The sequence below is a fragment of the Notolepis coatsorum genome, assembly GCF_963971535.1.
Source record: "Notolepis coatsorum genome assembly, chromosome: 8".
Classification (NCBI taxonomy): domain Eukaryota; kingdom Metazoa; phylum Chordata; class Actinopteri; order Aulopiformes; family Paralepididae; genus Notolepis; species Notolepis coatsorum.
The window spans coordinates 35,241,750-35,265,283 of record NC_140172.1 but is presented as its reverse complement, the minus strand read 5'-3'; the positions used below and the strand labels follow the sequence as shown (position 1 = coordinate 35,265,283).

Genomic DNA, 23,534 nt, shown 5'->3' with positions numbered 1-23,534 from the left:
GGTCCCGTGCTGGTGGAGCTCTGGATGGTGTTGTGGCTGCACTCCTCTGGACAGAGAGAATCAACATGTGAATTCGTTTTTTGTGTGAATTTGTTGTATTAGATTGACATCATGATGTTGGAACACCATACACCAATGGTCAGTATTTGGACTGGGACACATTTTGATGGTGTGGTCCCTTAACACTTTCAGTGCCCACCACGTGATAACACGTGTTATCAGCCCAATTCCTGAATGCCCACCACAACAATTATCGTTTTATTTTTTTATTAGCGATCTGAATTCATATTTCATCAACCGAGTCTCCCGTTGGTAAACCAGCCCCATCAGGAGCTCAGATGTGAAAAAAGCGCCCCCTATCGTCTCCCAGATGGTAATGCACCCTTTTGGAATGGACTCAATGAAAATGGATGAGAAAAGAAAAATCCGGAATCCACATTTTACTTCTCAGGCATGTAACCCGAGCCGATCGGATTCATTGTGGACCCTCAGAACAGTGTGGAATACATGTGTACAGTATGTAGCGTTGGATCAATAAAAGCGATCGATTTTTGGAATGGCGATCAGGAATTGGAATGATCTTTTTGGAGAACATCTGATCTGAGGTAAGGAATCTATTTTACAAGTCTTGGGATAATCAGAGTTGTATTCGCTGAGATCTCAGTGTTTGCCCTATGTGTGATCTGTCTGTGTGTGCGCGATCGCTTTGAGGAAATCAGAGAATCGATTTTTCAGATTGCCTATATAGCGTGCATACGTACACATATACTATCGATAATCTAGCGTTTATTTGAAAACGATTCATAAATAGGCCGAAACATGACAACGTTTTTGTGTATTCTAGAATATTCCAGAAAAGGGCGATTATCATGGAATATTTATATTTTCCTTGAAAACGAGGGCTTTTCAAAATGCTATAAAACGGAAATGAACCGATAAAAAAACTATCCGCTTCAACAATGTTGACTGGAAAACAAGTCATTGATAAGCGACGAACAGATTAGACACATAGCCATAATTTAAAACATAGATTAGGCGATATTAACGCTAACATTGAAGTGGATGGTGGGCATTCAAGCACTAAATCGTGCGCCCCCTGCTGGCACTGAAAGTGTTAATGGTCCCTGCCTTACCAGGGGCCAATAGTATTTTGACAGATAAAACAACATTTAAATAAAGACGCCATTTTTATGTAATTAATTTCTATATTTCCTTCTACAACCCATGAACAATACTCTTAATATCTTTATGCCTTTTCTGGGAAAGTCTTCCTAAGTCAGAATTTACATTTAGGTTGAATGGAAGGTGTATGGTGCATTCCATTGGAGTGGGAACTAGGAACAATCCAACCTCCTACTAGAAGAAAATACTCTCAAAGTCAGAATTCCAAGTAGGAAACTCTACATTCTCTGATGTAGCTTCAACAATGTGGCTTACACTATAAACTGCAAACAACATTGTTTTAATATTTAGAAGATGATTGAAGCTAGATTCATATCAATACCAGTGTGGTAGCCTAATACAACAGTTTCTAAGCATGTATTGTGTTCAGAAAACCACCCACACAAACACCAGCTACTTCTGGGATGAACTACATATTTTTCCAAGCTGGGCACAGGAATATACATGGGCACGGGAATGAGGTTGTAATTTAGATTTTCCAACTGGGAGTTTCTGACCTCCGACTTTGAATAGAACGTAACATAAATCTTGTGAAGTTGTAACACAACGCCAGTTGGCCTGGACTCAAGTTGTGGGATGTTTGACTAAATGACATGGGTCTGAGGTATGAAACCAACTTCAGACCATCATTCTCCTGCTAAGGAGCCTCATTATAGGTTTGTATCAGCATGTTTCTTTTCATTCATTTTCCTATCGGTGTTTATGGATAAATTGCTCAGAAGAAATGGCTGCTTCACTGCCAACATGAAGGTTTGATATAGCAGATACTTGTAATATTGCAGGTATTAACTAACCATGTATATTCTGAATTACTCCAGAATAATTTAAGAGCAGAAATGAGTCACAGCAGAGTTGTCATCTAGGTCCAGGATACAGTGAATCATAATGATATGTTATCATTGACTGGAAGATCACCTGAAAATATAATTCCTTGCTTAGGAATTATTGGTGACATAAATGACTGTTGGATCTAATCTTTTGGCACCATGGAATGGGGACACCAGCACAATCCTGTATATTTAAATGGAATATATTATCTATCTTTTCAACTAGTCTAAATCAAAATGTCCGTTCCTTTTGAATGTGTTCTTTTTGGTGAGTAGCACACCACGTTTGAAATTAATTATTTCCTTCCCTACACAAAGAGTAAAACACCTTTACAAACGGGACAGTACATTAGATACTGAAGGCAGTGTTCATGGCTCCAAAAGGCACAGCTAATTGATCAATTAAAGCTAATTGATTGCTTGTGATCCCCTTGTGACATCACAAGCAATACCTCTGAACATCTTGTTTAGGCTTCTTCTGTCTAATCTGAAGACTTAAAACCCTGGCCAAACGACAGGGCTATGCCATTTTCCACCAGCACCTTCCAAATTCATATAAAGACTAGGCAAAACCACATAATTGTTGGTTTCATTGCAATACAATGCTATTTTGAGATATTCCAAAACACATACAGTTAGTATCTTATGACATAATAGTGCTGGTCAATAAACCAAAAAATTTACCGACATTATGAATCATTATGAATTCCTCTGTTTCATTTTGTGGCCCTTTAATTCAATTGAATGTACAACAACCAGTCACATGTTGACAGAGGGCCAGCACAATGGAGAATGTAGTATTTGTGTGCTGGTGGTAAACTTTTATATATATATATATATTTCTTTTTACCGAGGTAAATGTGGTACTATACCGTGATATGGATTTCAGGTGATATCGCCCAGCTCTATGACATCATTATTGGTAGAATTTAATAGGCCTTCATGCGGGCCCACAATAGCCTAGAGAACATTGTAAAACAACATAATAGCTCTCTCTCCAGACGGGGCTCAACCAGCCGACTCATCACGAGCGCACTCAACTCATTCACTCAACTCATTCCCTCAACTCTTTCAGCGAGCCCATCGCCATCACCCCACTGCATACCACAAAAACATGGCTGACAACACCCGCAAACACCCTCCCTATACGTGACGCCGAGCTCCGGGAGCTCATCGCCATCCAAGTCCTATAGGGCCAAACCCCCATATGCCCCCCACTCACTCACACATCACTGTAACAATCGTCATCGTGTCCTAAATCCTAAATCCACTGACCTTGTTAAGGTTTGCTTCGTCCCTCGTATCGTTTCTATGATTCTTCTACTGATTCTTAGGGGTCAGTGAAAAAGTCCTCAGTCCTGGTTATGTGCTGATGATGGAGGCCTGCCTGTTTGTGAGAGCAGGTAACTTTACAAGCATAGTAACAGTCCGCCAGTCAGTCAGCGGGGATGGAGAAAGACAGGGGGGCGCTCAGAGTCCACGAGGTAGGAGACAGCACAGGACAGGGGGGCCGCGTTAAAGGGTTAGCCCCTGTCAGCAACTCTAGCCAAAGGGATTAAACCATGTTGTAGTGCCTTTCAATCTAATGCTAAAACATGTGGCTCTTTGTTTCTCTGGTATTGCATTGTTCCTCTCTCTCTTTCTCTCTGTGTTCCTCTTACCCAAGCCATAGCTCCCCATCTCTGGATTACAACGTAACTATAGAGCATATCACAGGTAGGAAGATGTTGTGGTAATGGGGTAAAATGAAATGAAAAATGATAATAAATGAATAAGAGTAAAAAGAAAGGAAACAATGATACTGAATCGCTACACATAGCATCAACAGCACAATTTGTAAATGTACATTATACACCGGATAGTTCCGGTCCTCGATTATGAATGGCTGAGCTGATTATGTTTGTACGAAGCTGTTGCAAAATACTATAAACGCACACCTGTGTGTTGCTTGGCAACCAACTAAATGTTTCTGAAGAACTACATTGCTAAAAATGATTATTTGTTGTCAATAAATGATTTCCATTTTGTTGCTGTGTGTTTATTTTATGAAACCTTGCCAGGTATATGTAGTAACAGTTAAGAAAAGCAATAAGCCACGCTAGGCCGTGGTTTACAGTGATTTTAGAACAGCTAAGGGGCTAACAACATACATTCTAATTCTAAATTCTAAAATCACAAAATAAACACAGATTATTGCTTAAATCTAGATACACCAAATTGTACTGAATAGTTTGCTTCAAGTGATCTAAAATGTTAGATGCTCTCTCAATAAACAAAACAACGTTAATAAACCCTGACACTTACTAATAATGGTAATGGTGACTCCACTACTCTTTTTGTTATAGCTCAGATCTTTTTGTCTGTCAAGTCTTTATGCTGTCAGTCATTCTTGGTCCCTCCTCTAATAGCTGTATGACTCAGCAATGTATGGGTGCTCGTGTGTGCGTGCGTGTGTATGTGTGTGTGTGTGTGTGTGTGTCATGAGTGTTGGAAGTCAATACCACCAGAACGGTTCAGAACCACCCTTGCACACTCTTCTGGAAGAAGGGAGCATTGTGATCTGGAAGTGAGCCTACAGCTCTGACTGTTTAACAGCTCAGTATTTTGTAACAAGTGGAGAAATTAATTGAATGTCTACTCAGCTGACCGGCCATAGTGTTATTATACCATATTCTGTTAAACCTAAAGGTGTGTTTGTTTGTATGTGGAAGAAAGATTAGAAATACCAGACACCACTGATTGAGGCCTATATTATACGCTAATGTTCATTTGTGAGATTGTGGGCCGAAGAGATGGATGAAAATAACAATAACATATCATTATTAGGAACCAAAACCCACTTTAAAGTCTCCTTTCTCATCAACATCAGACACAAAATGTTACATGATTTGCTCAGTTTTTCTGATTTTTATTTTGAGTAGTATACAATTCAAGAACAGTGTACACAATACAAATAATCCTGTTTCTGTAAGAGGTATATATATATTTTTTGCTTGGCATCTTTTACATTATTCTTAACTATGTTTAAATAGTGACCCACATAATAGTATGAGTGATATTCCGTTTAGTCTCTACTCTCTGCTTAAAGGTAGGACCCATGTTTTTAACAAGCCAACAATAACAGATTTGTCACAAACATACCCCGTCCACTAACATTTTCTGCTTTCAATACCTCAAAAACCAAAACCCTGGTGCAACTGCTTTTTGAATGAACTGAAAGGACAAATCACAGGCTTCTAAAAAACGTGAACTATCCCTTTAAGATACAACATAATCCTATCATTAATTGGAGGTAGTCTGGAAAACTTTAGGTAGCAATGAAGAAAAGCTAATTTATTTTAAATGAAATCATTTAGAATGTCATAGAAAATCATCAAAACATTTTCTATACATTTCTGAAAATAATTTGGCAATTGAAAATAATAATTGTAGTACTCATGGTAGCTATAAAAAATAAAGGAAGGATACAAATGAAGAGTGGAACTATGATAACGGCCGACTATTCAAATTGAAAATGTCCTATTTTGCATGCAGATCCCTGATTTACTGTACCTTCAAGTACAGAACTGAACCACAGACACAATGTCAATAAACCCAGCTATATAACAGTAAATTATATTTTTGCAATTTCAGAAATGATCCTTCACCAACAATCTATGCAAGTTACTCTATTTATCAAAATGAAAAGGACATGTAAAGGTATACAATTAAAATAATTGTATTTATTTTAAATATATACACATTTAACACTATGTAACTTTCACACAATGGTGGCACCCTGTGGCTATGAGAGGTTATAGCTCAGTGTTGTCCACAAACAAACATGGAGGGTTGAGAAAAAACGGGAAGAAAAAATGTTGTGCCATTCATATTCATGGCCAAACATTGTACAATTCCGTATGTCATTTTAATATGCATGTCCTTTGTGTAACTGGTCATGTCCGCTCAGAAGGGCTCATATGGGTCAATCCACCGGGTTTCATAAGTTACTGATGGATGCCTTCTCTCTTGTCCAGCCCAACTTGACTAAATAAGATATATCTTTCCATGAAGAAAGTACTTAGTGCAGGTTTAAATATCCAGAGTGATTTCTTTTGGCAGGTTAAGTTGCCAAAGACTTTTTCTTGAAATAATTTTCTCTCCTTTTCTTTTTGCTTCAGATTGAGCGACATCTGTGGACTTTGGGTCATTATGACCTCAGTATTAATTGTATCCCTTATGTACTGAATCTTAAATGGAATGCATTTATGGACTTGTACCCAAACGCTAACTAACTAACAACTTGTGCCTCACATTCACCCATTCACTCACCCATTCACACACCGGTGGCAGAGGCAACCATGCAAGGTGCCAACCTGCTCATCGGGAGGGGTTAAGTGCCTTGCTCAAGGACACTTCAACACACTGCCAGGAGGAGCCGGAATCAAACTGGGAACTTTCTGTTTACCGGACGACTGCTGTACCTCCTCATAATCATTTGTTTTAGATTTTGATATAACAGAGCAATTTGCATATATCTTGGGACAATGAATGTCTCTATAATGCATTTAGAAACTTATATTTCTAACAACTAATGCACACGATGTCAAGGGAATGAACAATCGAGTACCTCATATGAAGAACCATGTCTGTTTTAGGATTCCAGAGAAACAATGTTTTCAAACTGTATTATCTAAAGATGGTAAGTTAGTGTTGTATTCACTCATAGTTAAAGACAGTCAAGGTTGAGTAGTTATTGTCAAAAACGTGATTTAGATCAACTTCACTACTACATATACATGGGCTCTCCAAAAAACAAAAACAAATGGACATATATGGTTCTTCAGTGGAATGGTTCAATTGTACATTATTCACATTTACATTATCAACTGCCTTATTCCTGGACATATATGTATTACACTGTTTCAGCGTACATTTATTTAGCCTAGACACGTTGTCACCAAATCTGGCAGTTAACCTTTCTAGCTTGTGAGATGTAAAACACAAGGGTTCCACACAATGGGAATCTGCATATTTTCACTTCCATTGAATGTCATAAGCTTGTAGTGTGCGTCTAGCTGTGTTTCACCCTGCCCTAAAACCACAGTACTGCCAATCATACTGTATTTATGACCATGTTATTTCTACCACCAAGCTTAGTAGGGGTTAGGGACGCAACGATACAGTTAACCCATGGCTCAATACATACCCCTGTTTTTGGGTCACGGTTTTTGAAAGAAATGCTACTAATTATTTATTCCAAAATTATTTCTTTATTTTGCTTATTAGCAGAAAACCCCATTTCCATTCACACACACATTCCTGGTGTACTGTATAATATAAAATAAATAAAATAATCTGTGTTATCTGCGGTTACTGGGAGTGTCATTCATGCTTGGCCTTCTCCAACTCACTCAGTCTCTGCATTTGTCAAATCCTCTGCCAAGTGAGCACTTGTATGACTTTCATACAGGACTGTACTTCGCTCTTCATCTCCCAATCCAACATATAGTGGACTGTTACAGTGAGGTAACTCTCTCTGTTCCCCGAGAGCTCCAAGTATCCGTGGAAAGCTCTGTGTTTTTGCCAATTCGTCTTCAATGCGCATCGTTTCATAGAGGTCGGGAATTATTTTGGTGCTGAAGAATGTACGAGAGCCGACGAAAGCCCACATCTCTTAACCACCGAAAAGAGCTGCAAATATTTTGCAACGAATGTCCCCACTGCACTTTGTTATTTGTTTGTGTTTTTCTGAAATGGTAGAATAAGCTTGTTGGAAGGCATCAGCGAGAGACTTCTGTTCTTTCACAGACGGTGTGCCATGCTCCGCTGTCCTGCTTCCAGACAGTGATATTAGGTGGCGGCGGCGCAGATGTGCACTTATATTGGAAGTGTTCCCATTTACGTAGGGCGACACGTGTGAAGCAACTGTTTTCGTTCCCTCGTCTTTGTGTTCCAACGGTCGCCAACACAGAAATGTCCCCCGCACCACAGGTTGGAACGAAGGTGGTGCGTCCTCAAACTCCTGCCTCTCCACTCCGCCATGTTCCAGTGTTGTCGTGTGAAATCTGACTCCAGTGTTGCACATAATGATTAGATATTTACTTGTGGGGAGGGGTTTCCTCGCCCCAGAGCGTGGACACACACACACACACACAGAGCCAATTGGGAGAGAAATACAATGCATGGAAACTAGGAACACAAAATTTAATTGCAAATGAAAACGCCGCAATTCACATGTGCGCATTGAACCCTGTACAGTCCAATATTGTATAGAAAACCATGGCATCTCTAGTAGGGGTGTAACAATTCCATCCAGCAATTATTAACTTTACCCAAAGTTGAGGTAGTGATTTTAAGCCTCAAGTTACACTATTATAAATTATTATTTGTATATTCTATATTATTTTTTAAATATTATTTGAATATTTCCATCAAGATAATGAAATGCCAACTGTGTATAACAGGCCGAGAACAAACTGAGAAGTACTTGGGTTGATACTCGTATCAGCCGATCCACTTCAAGTACTCAGTACTCATTGGTAGTATTGCACTACGGACACATTTACATGATTAAAAAGAAGCTCACCCCCTAATAAAAATGCACATTAATTTCAATTAAGCTCAATTTTAATTCTCAATTTAGTAGCTAGATTCCAGATTTTCAGGTGGACTTCTACATTCATACCGATGCATCACAATGTATTTTCTGTAAATCTTTTAAACTCCTACAAAGTTAGTAAATGCGCGATGATAATACTAACAGAATAGAAGGCAACAGAAGGTGGTACTGGCAGCGTCTGTGTGCTGATGGTGGTATGTGGTGAATGTGAGAGGTGCAGCGAGGGGGAGTTAAAGTGCAATTAAATGAAGGAAACAGTACTAGGGAGGTACTGCACTCGTCTCAGTCCTATTCATCAAACCAGCCATCTTCTTCATCATCATCCTCCTCCTCATCCTCCTCCTCCATACCTTCAAAAAGTCTGAAACAGACAAGAAGAGAGGCTCAGAAACAGGGTAAGAGTGCGATGTAGAGGGGTGTGGGTGTGTGTGTTTTGGTTTGGTTGCTGGGATGTTATACACTGTAAAAAAAAAGAAAACTATAAAAACAAAAATGTAAATGGTTGCCAAATACTTACTGTCAAATTACAGTAAAATCAAATACATTTACAGATTACAACCTTTATTTAATGGTTAATATTTTGATAAAAGGTAATTTACTGTATTTTTATGGCCTTTACACTTAAAGTAGAAAAACAAAAGTAATCTGTAAAATAATAGAGTGAATTTCCTGTAAATAATTTTCTTTACCGTGTAGGTTTCACCCTGACCCGACTCCTGAACATAAGTCTACCTACCAGCCAGCCAATCGTATACAATAAGTGGCACAGAAATGTTTGGATAATTCCACGCCCCCTAGGGTATATAATGCCACATATTCCCCACCTTCTCCAGTTCAATTTGTTCAGCAAACAAAGATGGGTGGATTTGACGGACTTCAGCGTTGAAGCTCTGCACTAACTCCTACAACTAGAGATACATTCATATCTATCGATATATGTATCTCGGTAACGAAGCTAGCACTGTGCAGCAAAGAATAACAATATAACTTCTGGCAGTTAACACTACATGCTTACGTTCTTATCCGATCAGTGACATGGCATATTCATGAAAACAAGAACACGGTAGAGACATAAGACAGAATTATCCCTTTTATTTCTAATGTTCCCTTTAAAGTCCACCATATTAGATTTTCTGCCATCTTTTCCCCCAATGCTTTTTTGTCCCCGAACCACATGTTTGTATTCATGTCTCTCCCAGCAACTTTCCTATCAAACTATTTTTCCTCAGAGAAAGTGGGCGTGGGTTATTACATAATAACCACATCTCCATTGAGATCCATCATATTTATAACTCAAGTCACTGAATATGGTAGGAAAACATTCTTCTTATAATTAAATCTTCATTAGTTAGTTACGTATGGCCGCTATATTTCTTGTTGTTTTTTTAATGTTATCAAAAAATGGCGAAATGAAAAGGAAAAATTATAATAAATCAATAAGGCACTTACTGGTTGTAGCATGGCGAGTTGGCATTACTGAAGTGGCCGTAAGGGTCGACTCTGGTGAGCTGTCCCAGGCACAGCCAGCAGAAGTACTGCCTACAGGAGGTACAGGTCATCTTATTACAGCCGTCCACTTTCTGAGGAGACAGATACAGTAAGACAACAGTATGAGATGAGATCAGACACCAGCTCTGAAATCTGAAAATCGTATACATATATAAATATGAAATCAAAACAAATTTTGATAAATCAACAGTGGTGCAAAAGAAAGGGAAGTAAAAACAGTGACATATATAATATGAGGATACTTAGGGAGTTTTGAATGGAGACATTTGTAACGCTAAAGATGGCGGCAATAACAAAACTACAAAACATATTCAGAGAAAATAATAAAATGTTATGTGTTATTTTATGTTGGGTAAAATTATCTATTGCATTTCGATGTGAAATGTGAGTTTAAAATGAATAAGGATCTCTGCCACATATGGGTTCCATCCTAAGAGGCAAATCTTTCCTGTGACAAAATGGCATCCAATGTAATAAAAAAAGTCAACCAAAAAACAAGATTCTTGTACCGGATCTCCTCTCTGGTAAACAAGAATACCCTGAAGACTCAGGAGCACTCATTCAAGGGTACTACGACTATGCTTGCACCTCATGGTACCAAAGCACCTCAAAAGGTACTAAAAACAAGATTACAAACATCACAAAAGAAACTGGTCAGACTACTGCTTGACCTTACTCCTAAAACCCACCTCACTCCTGCCCATTTTGACAACCTAGGATGGCTTAGAGTAGAAGACAGAGTACAGCAACTTGCAATGGGCCTGGTCTACAAGATACACCACTAAGGTACCCATGTACATGTCGAAATACTTTCCAAAGGTCAGTGAATACAACGACCACAACACCAGAGGGAGTAACAGTTCCACAAATCATGTTCAACCCAGATTCGGCACAAACAAGGGTCTAAACTCTAAACTTTCGCAATTATGGTGAATCCCTACCCACCTTCAAAACCACTCTCAAAGAGCACCTACGGGAGGCTGCAATTCGAAACAGGCCCCCGTAAATGTCCAAACCCCCCCTCCCACCCCCTCCTAATGTACAGTTTCCTCCCCCTCATATGTATATATTATCCGTTAGGATCTCTGTACTGTATATTGCATATCTTGTATGTCACAAATGTAACAGTACTATATACCTGTATGTCATGTATTGTCATAAATGTCAAGATATGTATCTGTATGTTGCGTATGTCATTATTTCATTATGAATTGAAAATGGAGGACCCTGATGTAAACAAGACGAAAGTCTTTCTCTGGTCTGCATCCCCTTAACACATTCGGGGCCATTGGGATTAGACTGGGCCCACTCTATACGGCCAGCATATCATAACAACCTTTCATTGTGCGTGAGGCTGTTTGTAGAGCTAAATCTATACTTTATATTATTGCCATCTGTCCATTCTCATTGTCAATTGACACTATAAACCGTCCCTTCAATATGCCTTAAATAAAAAATAAAATCATCAATACGTTCCCATTTTATAGCGTCTTGAATATGAACGTTATAGCAGAATGTTCTGGGGTATTTCCTGGAACGCGAGATATAGGGTGCTAAGCTAATAACGTTAAATCGAATGGCATTTCGGCTATAGACAAGCTAGAGTTAAAACTCAAAATGCATATTGTCGGTATCATGGTCCACCATGAATGCATGAAAGGGGGGGGGGGGGGCGGGGGACATCGTTTCTGATTATTGATTACCAATAACGGCATTAGCCTCAGTAGCCTCATTCGCTGACCGGGTGGATGGCTATCAAAGCAAGGCCCGACCAAGCTGAAATTGACGTCAAATCGCTCTTACCTGTGGCCGGTTGGACTGCAAAAAGGATTTCCCAGTTATCGATCGGCATCTGGTAGATCCATATGTCCATTGGCTGATGCTATAATCCTTTACTGCATACTGAATTCAGCGTCCCAAAAACTATTCCAGGCGATCGGCTGCATGCATAGCTTTAGGCTAACAGAAAAGTCCATTCATAATAATAAATAGAAAAACACCGGTCTGTAACAGGGAACACTGCATTATCGAGACAGCGCCCCTACGAGGATCTGGCCGGTAATGCACTTTTCCGAATTCCAAGAGTAGGGTAAATCTGCAGTGCCGCTCGGTGACATTGAGTAGGATATTACAATGGAATAAAAGCCAAAACAACCTTGCCTATATATATATACGTGGTTGGCCCTTTAACACTATGATCGCCGTGGACGAGTTTACACGTCATTCCTAGCCATGCTCATTCTGCCGAAGACGCCGTAACTCGTCTTTGATGTCAATATTTCAAAAATCTGTCATCGAAATCATATTTCCTTTCCGGAGCCCTGAGACACACTGCAAAGCTCCACTCAACTCTCTAGCGGTTCAAGAGCGCCACCTGGTGGCCGATCGGCAGATCGCCAGCCGGAAATTAACCTTTGAACCGGTAGTGCTCATCCATATGTGGTCCGGGCACTCGCTATCGTTAGAGAGACTCCGTATTGACACAGTGAACATCGATCGGTGCAAATAACTCGAAAAAACAACATGATTTGGACGTATATACTATTATACAACCTGGAAATGGATTGGGCATTTCTCCATCCCATAATAGAAAAAATTCTGTTCCACGCTCATCTGCCAGCGGCGCGAGGAAGCCACGGTAAGATTCAGCGTTATATTCTAACGTCTTCTATACTAACTGATCTGATGAACATATGACCCACACTAGATGAATCATCTAACGCTGCCCACGGAATTATAAACGATCCCCCGCCCATCCGGTCATCATCAGATGATGCATAGAAACTTCTAGAACCACGTCCAGTTGAATTTTTTTATCTCGCACAGATTCCTACCAAACTGTATTTGATCATCAATATAATGCATTTAGGGCTATAAATCACGTTCTGAAGAAAGCTGCAGAAAACGATAAAAACATACTTATACTTTAGACCATATTTTAGTATGAATATGTGAATGAAAAAGTTTAACGTTGCTACACCCTGAACAATACATATAGGACATTGTGGCAATAATGGCAATTTAGCAATAGAATTTAAAAAGTTATAGCCCTGCAAAGAATGGGAACTTCTCCATAGACAAATAGAGCTGGCGAGGGATGGTAAATTATGAATTTAACCCATGGCGATTAAAGTGTTAAGCATGGTGCCGAAACGGGTATATATACGTGGTTGGCCCCGAATGTGTTAACAAGTGTGTATTGAGCCGTACTGTATTTTTTTTTTTGGTCCACTTTTTCTCCCATTTTCTATTTTTCTCCCATCCCAATTTCGTATCGTCCAATTCAACCCTCCCCTGTCTCGAACGCTGTTTCTTGCCTCCCACAAGCCGGCTGCAATGTGGACGAAGCCATACATAGCACGAATCCCCTCCGATACTCGAGGTAGCAGCCGTCGCATCTTTTCACCTGCGCAGCGCAATCTTTCAGCGTCAGGGGTCTGCGCTTTGGAGGGGCGCCGCCCCCATTGCTTCTTGATTCTACTGCGCAGGCGCACCAACCAACCTGTAGGAGTCGCTGTCCACAACGTCCGATCCCCACCCCTCAGTTTTCCCTCCCCCTAATACTGCCAATTGTATTAGTACGGACGACCAGCCAAACTGAAAACAATGTGGAGAGCTGGGCTCGAACCCAGCGTCTCCAGCATTGGTGGTGAGTGCCTTGCCCACTGCACCACCTAGCCGCCCAAGCCGTACTGTATTGTACCCATTCTGCAATCTGTTAATAAAGTTTAAATGTAAAAAACATTCAAGTTAAATTATCTTGTGGAGTTTAAAACAGCACAATTAATGTATAAAGCAAAAGGTAATGTACGTCCAGGAAACATTCAAGAACTGTTCTTTGATAGAGAGGGGGGTTATAATCTGAGGGGAGAACTCAATTTAAAAGTTCTTAGTGTACGGCTGTACGCACTACCATGAGAAGACACTGCATCTCAATATGTGGAGTGAAACTGTGGAACAGTCTGAATGTGGTGCTAAAGCAATGTCCAAATATGAGACAATTCAAACTGAATTATAAGGAAATTATGTTCACGAGGTACAGGGATGAGGAAGGGATTTGACATTCACGGGTGTTTACACTTAAAATATCAATCAATCAATCAATCAATGCCAAAAGGCTGGGAATCTTTCAGTGTGTAGTTGCCATGGTAGAAACCACTGGATGGCGCATGTGCCGTCGACTAAAGACGCACTTCTTCAACCATTATCTGAATTTAAAAAAAAAAATTAAAAAATCTAACCTTACTGTCATGCACTTGTCCTAATAAACTAACCTACACTGTAGCACTCAACACTTTATGAACATTGTTACTCAGCTGATAGAGTTGTGCCCTTCCTGATGACTTGTCGTACAGAACTTGTAAGTCGCTTTGGATAAAAGCGTCAGCTAAATGACTAAATGTAAATGTAAAATGTAAATGTGTGGAAGGGTCTTGTTAGCTGCCATTATCAAGATGGTGGCAGAATGAAAGTAACATAGATAAAGTGTATTCGACAACATGCTTTTGAAAAGACAAATATTTTCTCAAATTTGGCAAATGTGTGCAACCTTAACACATTGACCGCTGGGCATTGTGCCCATCTCATACCCCTCTCTGCCACCGTTAACCCTTTAATCGCCAAGGACGACTTTAGACGTCATTGCTCGCCATGCTTAATCTGCCAATGACGTCGTACAGCTTCTTTGAGATCAATATTTAAAAAATCTGTCATGGCAATCATATTTCACCCACGGAGACTTGAGACTTGCTGTTGATCTCCTCTCAACTCTCCAACGGTTCAAGACCGCCATCTGGTGGCCGATCGGCGAATCGCCAAAACCGGAAGTGAGCGGCCGGAAGTGGTGCTCACCCATATTTCGTCCGGCCACTCGCTATCGCTCGCGGGACTCCAGCTTGATACACTGGATAGCGATCTGTTGCCAATAACTCGATAAACAACATGATTTGGACGTATATAGTATTATACAACCTGGAAATGGATCGCATATATCAACATCCCATAATAGCGATCTTTCTGCTCCACGCTGATCACCCAACGGTCAGAGGAAGCTGCGGTGAGTTTCAGCGTGTTTGATTATTATTTTCGATACAAACTGCTCTGATCAATATATGACCCATACTACATAAATGATTTAACGTGGGCCACGGACTTAAACCCCCCCCCCCCCCCCCCCCTCCGGTCACCAGCAGATGATGAGGCATGACGTTTAGGACCTTGTACAATTGAATTTTTTTATCTGACGTCAATTGGTATCAAACTACATTTGATGATCTAATATGTATTTATGGCTATAACTCACGTTCTATGGAATGCTGCAGAAAACGATAAAAACATATTTATACATTAGACCGTATTTTAGTATGAATGTGTGAATGAAAAAGTAGAACGTTGCTACATCCTAAACGATAGATACTTGACGTTGAATGGGCCATAGTAATGTCAATTTAGCAATACAATTTAAAAAGTTATAGCCCTGCAAAGAAGGGGAACATCTCCATAGACTTACAGTGGTGGCAGAGAGTGGATTAAGATCAGAATAATCTCTGGCAGATAAAGGGTTAAAAGCCTATGGAGATGTTTACCTTCTTTGCAGGGCTATAACTTTTAAAATGTTATTGCTATATTGACATTACTATGGCCCATTCAACATCGATTATCTATCGTTCAGGATGTGGGAACGTTATACTTTTTCATTCATACATTGTTGTGTTAATACCTTCGAGAATATAAGTATGTTTTAATCTTTTCTGCTGTAATTCCAAAAACGCTAGTTATAGGCCCAAACGCATATGATAGATTATCGATTGCCGTTTCTTTCCCATACACGCTATATTAAAAAATTCAAATGTATATGATCGGTATACATTATGCTTCATCATGCGTGAAGGAAAGGTGGGGGGGGTCGTTTATAATTCCTTGATCATCAGTAACGGCTTTATGTAGTATGGGTGATATATTGATCAGATGGTTTGCAGTGAAATGAATAAACAATCGGGCTGAAAATAACGTTATATTCCCCTTACCGTGGGCCGATGAAACTGGTGGTGAAAGATCCCAATTATTCGACGCCGATCGCCTAGGTCCATTTCCGGTTTGTATGGCGCAATAAACGCCGAAATCATATCGATTATTAAGTTTAGAAAGCGATCCATATGTACTATAGTGTCTGTCAGGAGTCCCGTAGCGAGATGTGACTGCCGGAGGAATTTCCTCGATGCACCGATGGCACTTCCGGTTTTTGCGAGAGTGTAACTCGCCCGACCATCCACCAGGCGGCGGTATTGAGCTGTTGCAGTCACATCTAGGGTCCAGCTAGGGCATCGGGGGTTGGCTGGATGTGGGCCATGAATGCCATGGCGAAAAAATTAAATATTGATCTCAAAAACGCTGTACAGCGATCTTGGCAGACAACGCATGGCGGGCAATAACGCTGGACAGCGTTTTTGGAGCTGGATGTGTTAAGGGATTGGAAATAGAGGGGGATTTCCACTTTAATATACTTCTACTGTCAAACATTTTATATCATTTGACCAATTTAAATCTAAGTTTGACTTGCCTGCTTCACATTTCTTTTGGTATCTGCAGGTTTGTAGTGTCATCTGAACCTACATCCCATCATCTATAGATTTACCGTACCACATCGCATTGGAGGCAATATGTAGGGTAAAACCTGGGTCAAGGGGTGGTCTATCAGTTGAATATCACAAGATATCTGGGTAACATGTCTTAATAATATGCATCAGTGTTCAATTTATGTAAGGCAAAGGCACAAAGTTACAATTTAACATGGTACATAGATTACATTATAGGTGTTTTTCCAAATGTATCTGCACTGTGTAACTAATGTAAAATCGACTCTGGTCATGTGCTAAATTGAAACCCTGCCCTCAACTGTTGTGATCAAGAAAAGAGAGGATGAAGCTTGAGATAGATCAATTACAAGTGTTCTAGACATCAATCATTGACTTCTTCTCCAAAGCTTTCAGCATGAACCTGGAACCCAACCCCCTCTTGTGGCAATACTAGGAGCTACCGTTCAGAGAAATTGGTGATATTCTCTACTTGGAACAACTTGGACCATGTGCCATTTGAAAATACCTGCGGACCAGTTTTGGTACAACTAGGAGAGCTGAGAATTGAAAATGGAGAATGAAAAAGGTTGTATTTCTATGTTTTGTAGTTGTATTTACGGTGGGTTTGGGATTGATTCACCTCCAGCCTAAATCTCTCCTAGCTCCGGCCCTGTGTTTCTCATGCTCTTGAGAGCAGGGGCGCAGGTCACATGATCATATACACCTCACTGTGACCTGTGGGATAATATCGGCCTTGGATCCATATTCCTGTTTTGGGTGCTTTATAAAATTGCGGGTCGGGGTGTCAAGGAGCCTTTGGCATGGGGTGATCGTACTGCCCAGTTTAATGATGTGATGTATGATGTGTCACAGGCAGTTTAAATGCAGTTTAAATGCAGACTGTGTCCCTGTTGTTTCTTTTTGTTCCATTTTGTTTTCTGTTTGCCGCATTGTTTGTTTGCTATATGTAATTGGGGAGGGGGGTGGATGAAAAAGGAACAAGAATTGTTCTGCATGTGCAGATGTTTTTTTTATCCACTTTTTCTCCTCCTGTTTTTCTGTGTTTTTCTCCCATCCCAATTTAGTCGTGCCAATTCCCCCCTCCCCTTCCTGGTCGTTGCTCGCATGTGCCCCCCACTGGTCGGTCTAGGGAGGGTTGATAGATACTATCGCATGTCCCCTCCGATACATGCGGAGTCAGCCAGCCACTTCTTTTCACCTGCCAGCGCGGACTCTCATTGGTGAGGTGTAACGTGTGGGAGGCTCACACTACCCTCACCATCTCCCTTCCTCGCTGTGCAAGCGCCCTGACCGACCTGTAGGAGTCACTGTTTACAACGACCAGATTACCACCCACCGGCTTCCCGCCCGCTGACTCTGCCAATCGAGCCAGTATGACAGCCGGCCAAGCCGGAGGCAACGCTGACAGCCGGATTCGATACCAGTATCTCATGCGTTGGTGACGAGCGCTTAGTCCACTGCGCCACCCAGCCGCCCTATTAGGGATGGGCATTTTAAAGAAAAATCCAGATCGATTGATCGCATGCTATACTCGATTGATCGTGTATTACTCGAAAAGGGAAAGAAATACTTTAAAAAAGAAAGAGAAAAAGAAAATTAGAATAAAAAAAAAATAATAATAATTTAACTTATTTTTGTTCATTCACGTATATACGTATGTTTAAGGAAACCAACAAACCTGTACATACATGTGAAAAGATATGTGATACATACAAATGTATCATTTCGATTTTTTTTTCTTTTTCTCATAGCTACGAGTAATCAATTACCCACGCCCATCCCTACGCCCTATGTGCAGATTTTGATCTCACTCTGCAATACAAATGTACTGTATATACAATGGAGACTGTAATATTAAAAGAGTAAACTTTGCATCATACATAACCACCATACAGGAAAGGCTGAACTATTGCCTTGTCTCCATTAGCTATGTTCAGCCCGGCTGGGGGTAGCATGGCATAGTATGGTTGGGTTTGTGTCTCCATTGCGTTTTTTGTAAATTCTCCGGTTGCTAGGCAACCTTTCAAAATTCATACCACCAACCAACTATGGTACACAAGCTAAATCATGATGATACAACAGTCCCAGCCAGCTTTGACCAGGCCTGGCATGGTTGTGAAAGGTGGCTCTCAGCCGGGGGGCCAGCCAGATTTGACCAGGTTCTAAAGACAATGGAGACCCTCACTGTGTGGCAGACAGGCCACCGCACGGCTAAACCCCGGCTAGTGGAGACAAGCCATTATGTGACTAAAAGGAAAGCTACGCAAGGTCCACACTAGGTTTTTGGGGACGGCCTACCTGTATGTTGGTGGCACATCGTGGGCACAGTTTGCAGTTCTCGTTGAGCCAGTCTCTGCTGAACGACTCTTCTACTGCCTTCTGGATGACCCTCTTCCCAAAGCGCTTCTCCATGAACTTTTTCCCTTCAGTAGTGGCCGTCAGGTACTCGTCTCTCAGGTCACGCAGGTCGTCTGTGGTGCAGGAGAGGGGACAGGGAGAGAGGACAGGGAGAGAGGACAGGGAGAGAGGATAGGGAGAGAGGACAGGGAGAGAGGACAGGGAGAGGACAGGGAGAGAGGACAGGGAGAGAGGACAGGGAGAGAGGACAGGGAAACAGGGAGAGAGGACAGGGAAACAGGGAGAGAGGACAGGGAAACAGGGAGGGAGGACAGGGGAACAGGGAGAGAGGACAGGGAAACAGGGAGGGATGACAGGGAAACAGGGAGAGAGGACAGGGAAACAGGGAGGGATGACAGGGAAACAGGGAGGGATGACAGGGAAACAGGGAGGGATGACAGGGAAACAGGGAGAGAGGACAGGGAAACAGGGAGAGGACAGGGAAACAGGGAGGGAGGACAGGGAAACAGGGAGGGAGGACAGGGAAACAGGGAGGGAGGACAGGGAAACAGGGAGAGAGGACAGGGAAACAGGGAGGGATGATAGGGAAACAGGGAGGGATGAGCATGTCATCTATACAGCACCTTTAACATGAAAGATTATTTTCATCATGATTCTGCTTGTCCATCTATCTACTGGAGTAGTGGTAACATAATAGTAGATACTTGAAACGTCTGTTTAGACTTGTTTTAAAGCAGTCACCTATGGTTATTTTGCAGTGGGAGAGGCCGTGGTAACCCTGCTTGCAGAGTGTGCAGAAGGCATATTGGCAGGCGAGACAGATCCCCATGGTGGTGTCTGGTTCCACCATAACAGGAGTGGTGCAGGACTGGCGAGGGCAGTACACCACGTCTGCCATCAGGTCCAAACTGGACTGGAGCAGCAGGCGGTCATATCGGGCGAACAGCTCCTCGTCCACCAGCTGCTTCACCTGAGGGAGTTACACAGAAAGATTTTTTTTTTTGCTGTCAATCGATTAAAATATTTAATCTGATTAATCGCATGATTGTCCATAGTTAACTTGCGATTAATCAAATTTTTTCTTTTATTATTATTTTATCTACCTTAAACAGATCTTTTTCAAGTTCCAAGTTTTAATACTCTTATCAACATGAGTCAACAAATGCTTACTTTATGCAGCCATTTAACACAAAAGGATGACCCTCATGCATTGACAAAATAGCTATGGTGGTATTTTCTTTGTTAAAATAATAGCTCTCCATTCCAGATTTTTCTCCATTTATATGCTTTTAATTTTTTTATCTATCTAAGCACGTTTATGTGCTTGAAACAAGTAAGATAATCTGCCAGCAAATGTGGCTCGGCAAGATTTCTTGAAATATGTAAATTCCCTCTCCTGATTGGATAAAGTGGGAAGGGATACAACATCATTACCCCTTTCAATGCCACACGACAGCCGGTTAACCCTTTCACTGTGACAATACAGAAGGTTAGCCCTTTACTATCACACAACCGACGGCGATGCTCCATCATTAGCATCATTAGCTCCGCGGAGCTAATGTGTGGCAGTGAAAGGGATAACAGACAATTAATTATCTGTTTACTGCACAGTGCAGGAACCCATGTTACTGACCAAACACTCTAGAACAGTGATGGCTGTTGGAACGTAGAGCTATTTAACACTTATTTTAACAGGGTGGCGCACCACGTAACGCACTGCGGTGCAACGCGGCCGTCCCGGGTTCGACTCCCGGACCCGGCGACCTTTGCCGAATGTCTTCCCCCATCTATCCTCCCATACTTCCTCTCTGCCGGACTCGTCCAAAAAACGAATAAAAATCTACCAAAAACATAATTAAAAAATATATATATATACTACTTACAGGACCTTTAAGTCCTAGCCATATTTTCAGAAAATGCACCTAAAAGTACATACCCAAGTAAATGGAAGATTGCACCACTTCTACAAGGCCATTTGCATGTTCTAGAGACATCTGTGGGCCTCAGGGAATGTATTCCCAGTATCAGAAATATTGTGTCTGTTACTATGCTTGAGTAAATTGTAATGAACCAAAGGAGAATATAAATGTACTAAATGTATTTATAAATTTTTCTCTTTGACGGTGAATAACACCATGCTAACATTGTCCAGACGTGCGCACCTTCTTGAGATCAAGTGTACAAAAAATCTGAGCAAATGAATAAAGTGCAGATGATTTACAGGTTTTTTTGTAGATACAATACTGAATTTTGCCATCCGGACACATGCAATTTGAAATATGAATATAGACGCGTTTTTTTGTAGATGTTCACAGAAAGGTAAAGAAACAAACTACGTTCTATTTTATGGCAATGACATTCAGGTTTGTTCGACCCGTGAGACATAATCACGAAAATGACGTTCAAAAATTATTTCATGCCAGACGGCTCAAAGTTTGACAGGGGCTGGCGTGAGCTGGGTAGTGTAGTTTTATGAAAGTACTGTAGTTGAAATACCTATGCAGGGCTCTACAGTGTGAGCATTTCACTCGCATTTGCCCCTAAACATTTATTTGTGCGAACTGGAAAAAAATATTTGGGAGGGACAGTGTGCGAGTAATAGTTTTGTGTATTGGGCGTGTCAACGTGCAATTGTCATTTCATATTAGACACAGAGCAGCGCGGACCTTTAATTTTAGAAGCTATGACCTATAACTCATCTCGCGAGTCACGCTGTTTCTATCTGTCCAATAAATGGATACTAGTCATTGAAAATGTATTCAAATCATCAAATCATCATTCAAAACGTCAGGTGTCACCAGTAATACCAGTGTTGTCATGAGTTTGAGTTTAGTGATGGGAAATTCCACATCACAGTAGAAACCCTATTATTAACCAGGAGATGCTGAGTTGTAAGTTGATCAATGTAGTGTGATCTATGCACGGATTGCACGCACGTACCTCCCAGCCCAGTCCGCCTCCGCTCACCTTTTGGTGGTTCGAACGCAAACAGGAAAAAAGCCTTAAACTTGTGTAGTTCTCAGGGGAGCTCCCCAGTGGTTAGTTCCTCTCAGGGAGTACCCAGAACCGTTTGGTCCGAAAACACCTTTAGTGACTGGCCCCTCAGTGACTGCAAGTTATGCACAAACATACACACACACACAGAGACACACAGAGAGACACACACACACACACAGAGAGGCGCACGCACACCTCTCTTGCTTACCTGCGACGGCGTGGCCATGGAGGCACACTTGGGTTCGGGACAGTTAAGGCACTGAACGTTGCCGTCCCTGATCTGGATCTGAAAGTACTCCGTCATGCAGGCCTTGCAGTAGACGTGCTGGCACTCCTTGAAGCACAGACAGTGAGAGCCCAGCCTCTCGCAGAAGCAGATGGCGCAGCAGAACGCCTTGCCGTCGAACGCCCGCTGCCGCTGCGCCTCGTCAAAGTCCAGCAGCTGAGGCAGGAGGTCGAAGCGCGGGTCCAACACCACCACGGCGCGCCTGTCCGGCGGAGACGACGACGTCGACTGTTCCGACTCCTCCTTCTGCTGCTTACTTTTATTCTCCTCCTCTTTGTTTTCCAAGAGACCCCCAGGCGGCTTCACGGCTGAAGAGAGATACATATGATTTCATTTATCGTTCACGGAAATTATATCCAAACTGCGGATTGATCCACGGGTGCACCTCTGACGGCTAAGGGTAACTGGTATTGTTCGTCTAGTAGTGCTGAATTTGAGTGCTACACTCTGAGTGCATAGTAGTATGGACATAATTAGCATAGTACATAGTAGATAGTAGTATAGGCATAGTAACATAGTACATAGTAGATAGTTGTTCAGCTGTTCCCTCACTCTTCTTGTTTATACCTGCAGCTGTTCCCTCTCTTCTTGTTTATACCTGCAGCTGTTCCCTCGCTCTTCTTGTTTACACCTGCAGCTGTTCCCTCTCTTCTTGTTTACACCTGCAGCTGTTCCCTCACTCTTCTTGTTTATACCTGCAGCTGTTCCCTCTCTTCTTGTTTACACCTGCAGCTGTTCCCTCTCTCTTCTTGTTTACACCTGCAGCTGTTCCCTCTCTCTTCTTGTTTACACCTGCAGCTGTTCCCTCTCTCTTCTTGTTTATACCTGCAGCTGTTCCCGCTCTTCTTGTTTATACCTGCAGCTGTTCCCTCTCTCTTCTTGTTTACACCTGCAGCTGTTCCCTCTCTCTTCTTGTTTACACCTGCAGCTGTTCCCTCACTCTTCTTGTTTATGCCTGCAGCTGTTCCCTCTCTCTTCTTGTTTACACCTGCAGCTGTTCCCTCTCTTCTTGTTTACACCTGCAGCTGTTCCCTCTCTTCTTGTTTATACCTGCAGCTGTTCCCTCTCTCTTCTTGTTTACACCTGCAGCTGTTCCCTCTCTCTTCTTGTTTACACCTGCAGCTGTTCCCTCTCTTCTTGTTTACACCTGCAGCTGTTCCCTCACTCTTCTTGTTTAC

At 41.6% G+C, this 23,534-nt stretch overlaps 2 protein-coding genes across 2 annotated transcripts in view; both read right to left on the bottom strand.

Annotated features, from left to right (window-relative positions):
• Positions 1–2,699, bottom strand: part of endou2 (endonuclease, polyU-specific 2) — a gene marked incomplete at both ends in the record, with an annotated part of 12,125 nt that extends 9,426 nt beyond the window's left edge. The window contains one exon of the mRNA XM_084320370.1: positions 2,694–2,699. Coding sequence (XP_084176496.1) covers positions 2,694–2,699 — 6 coding nt within the window. The remainder of the gene's footprint in view (positions 1–2,693) is intronic.
• A 4,555-nt stretch (positions 2,700–7,254) lies between these two features.
• rnf14 (ring finger protein 14) overlaps positions 7,255–23,534 on the bottom strand; it is a 40,267-nt gene continuing 23,987 nt past the window's right edge. Inside the window, exons 5-9 of the mRNA XM_084320758.1 lie at positions 22,279–22,664; positions 19,815–20,043; positions 19,014–19,186; positions 10,060–10,190; positions 7,255–8,971 (exon numbers count right to left, since the gene is read on the bottom strand). Coding sequence (XP_084176884.1) covers positions 8,899–8,971; positions 10,060–10,190; positions 19,014–19,186; positions 19,815–20,043; positions 22,279–22,664 — 992 coding nt within the window. The 3' untranslated portion in view covers positions 7,255–8,898. The remainder of the gene's footprint in view (positions 8,972–10,059; positions 10,191–19,013; positions 19,187–19,814; positions 20,044–22,278; positions 22,665–23,534) is intronic.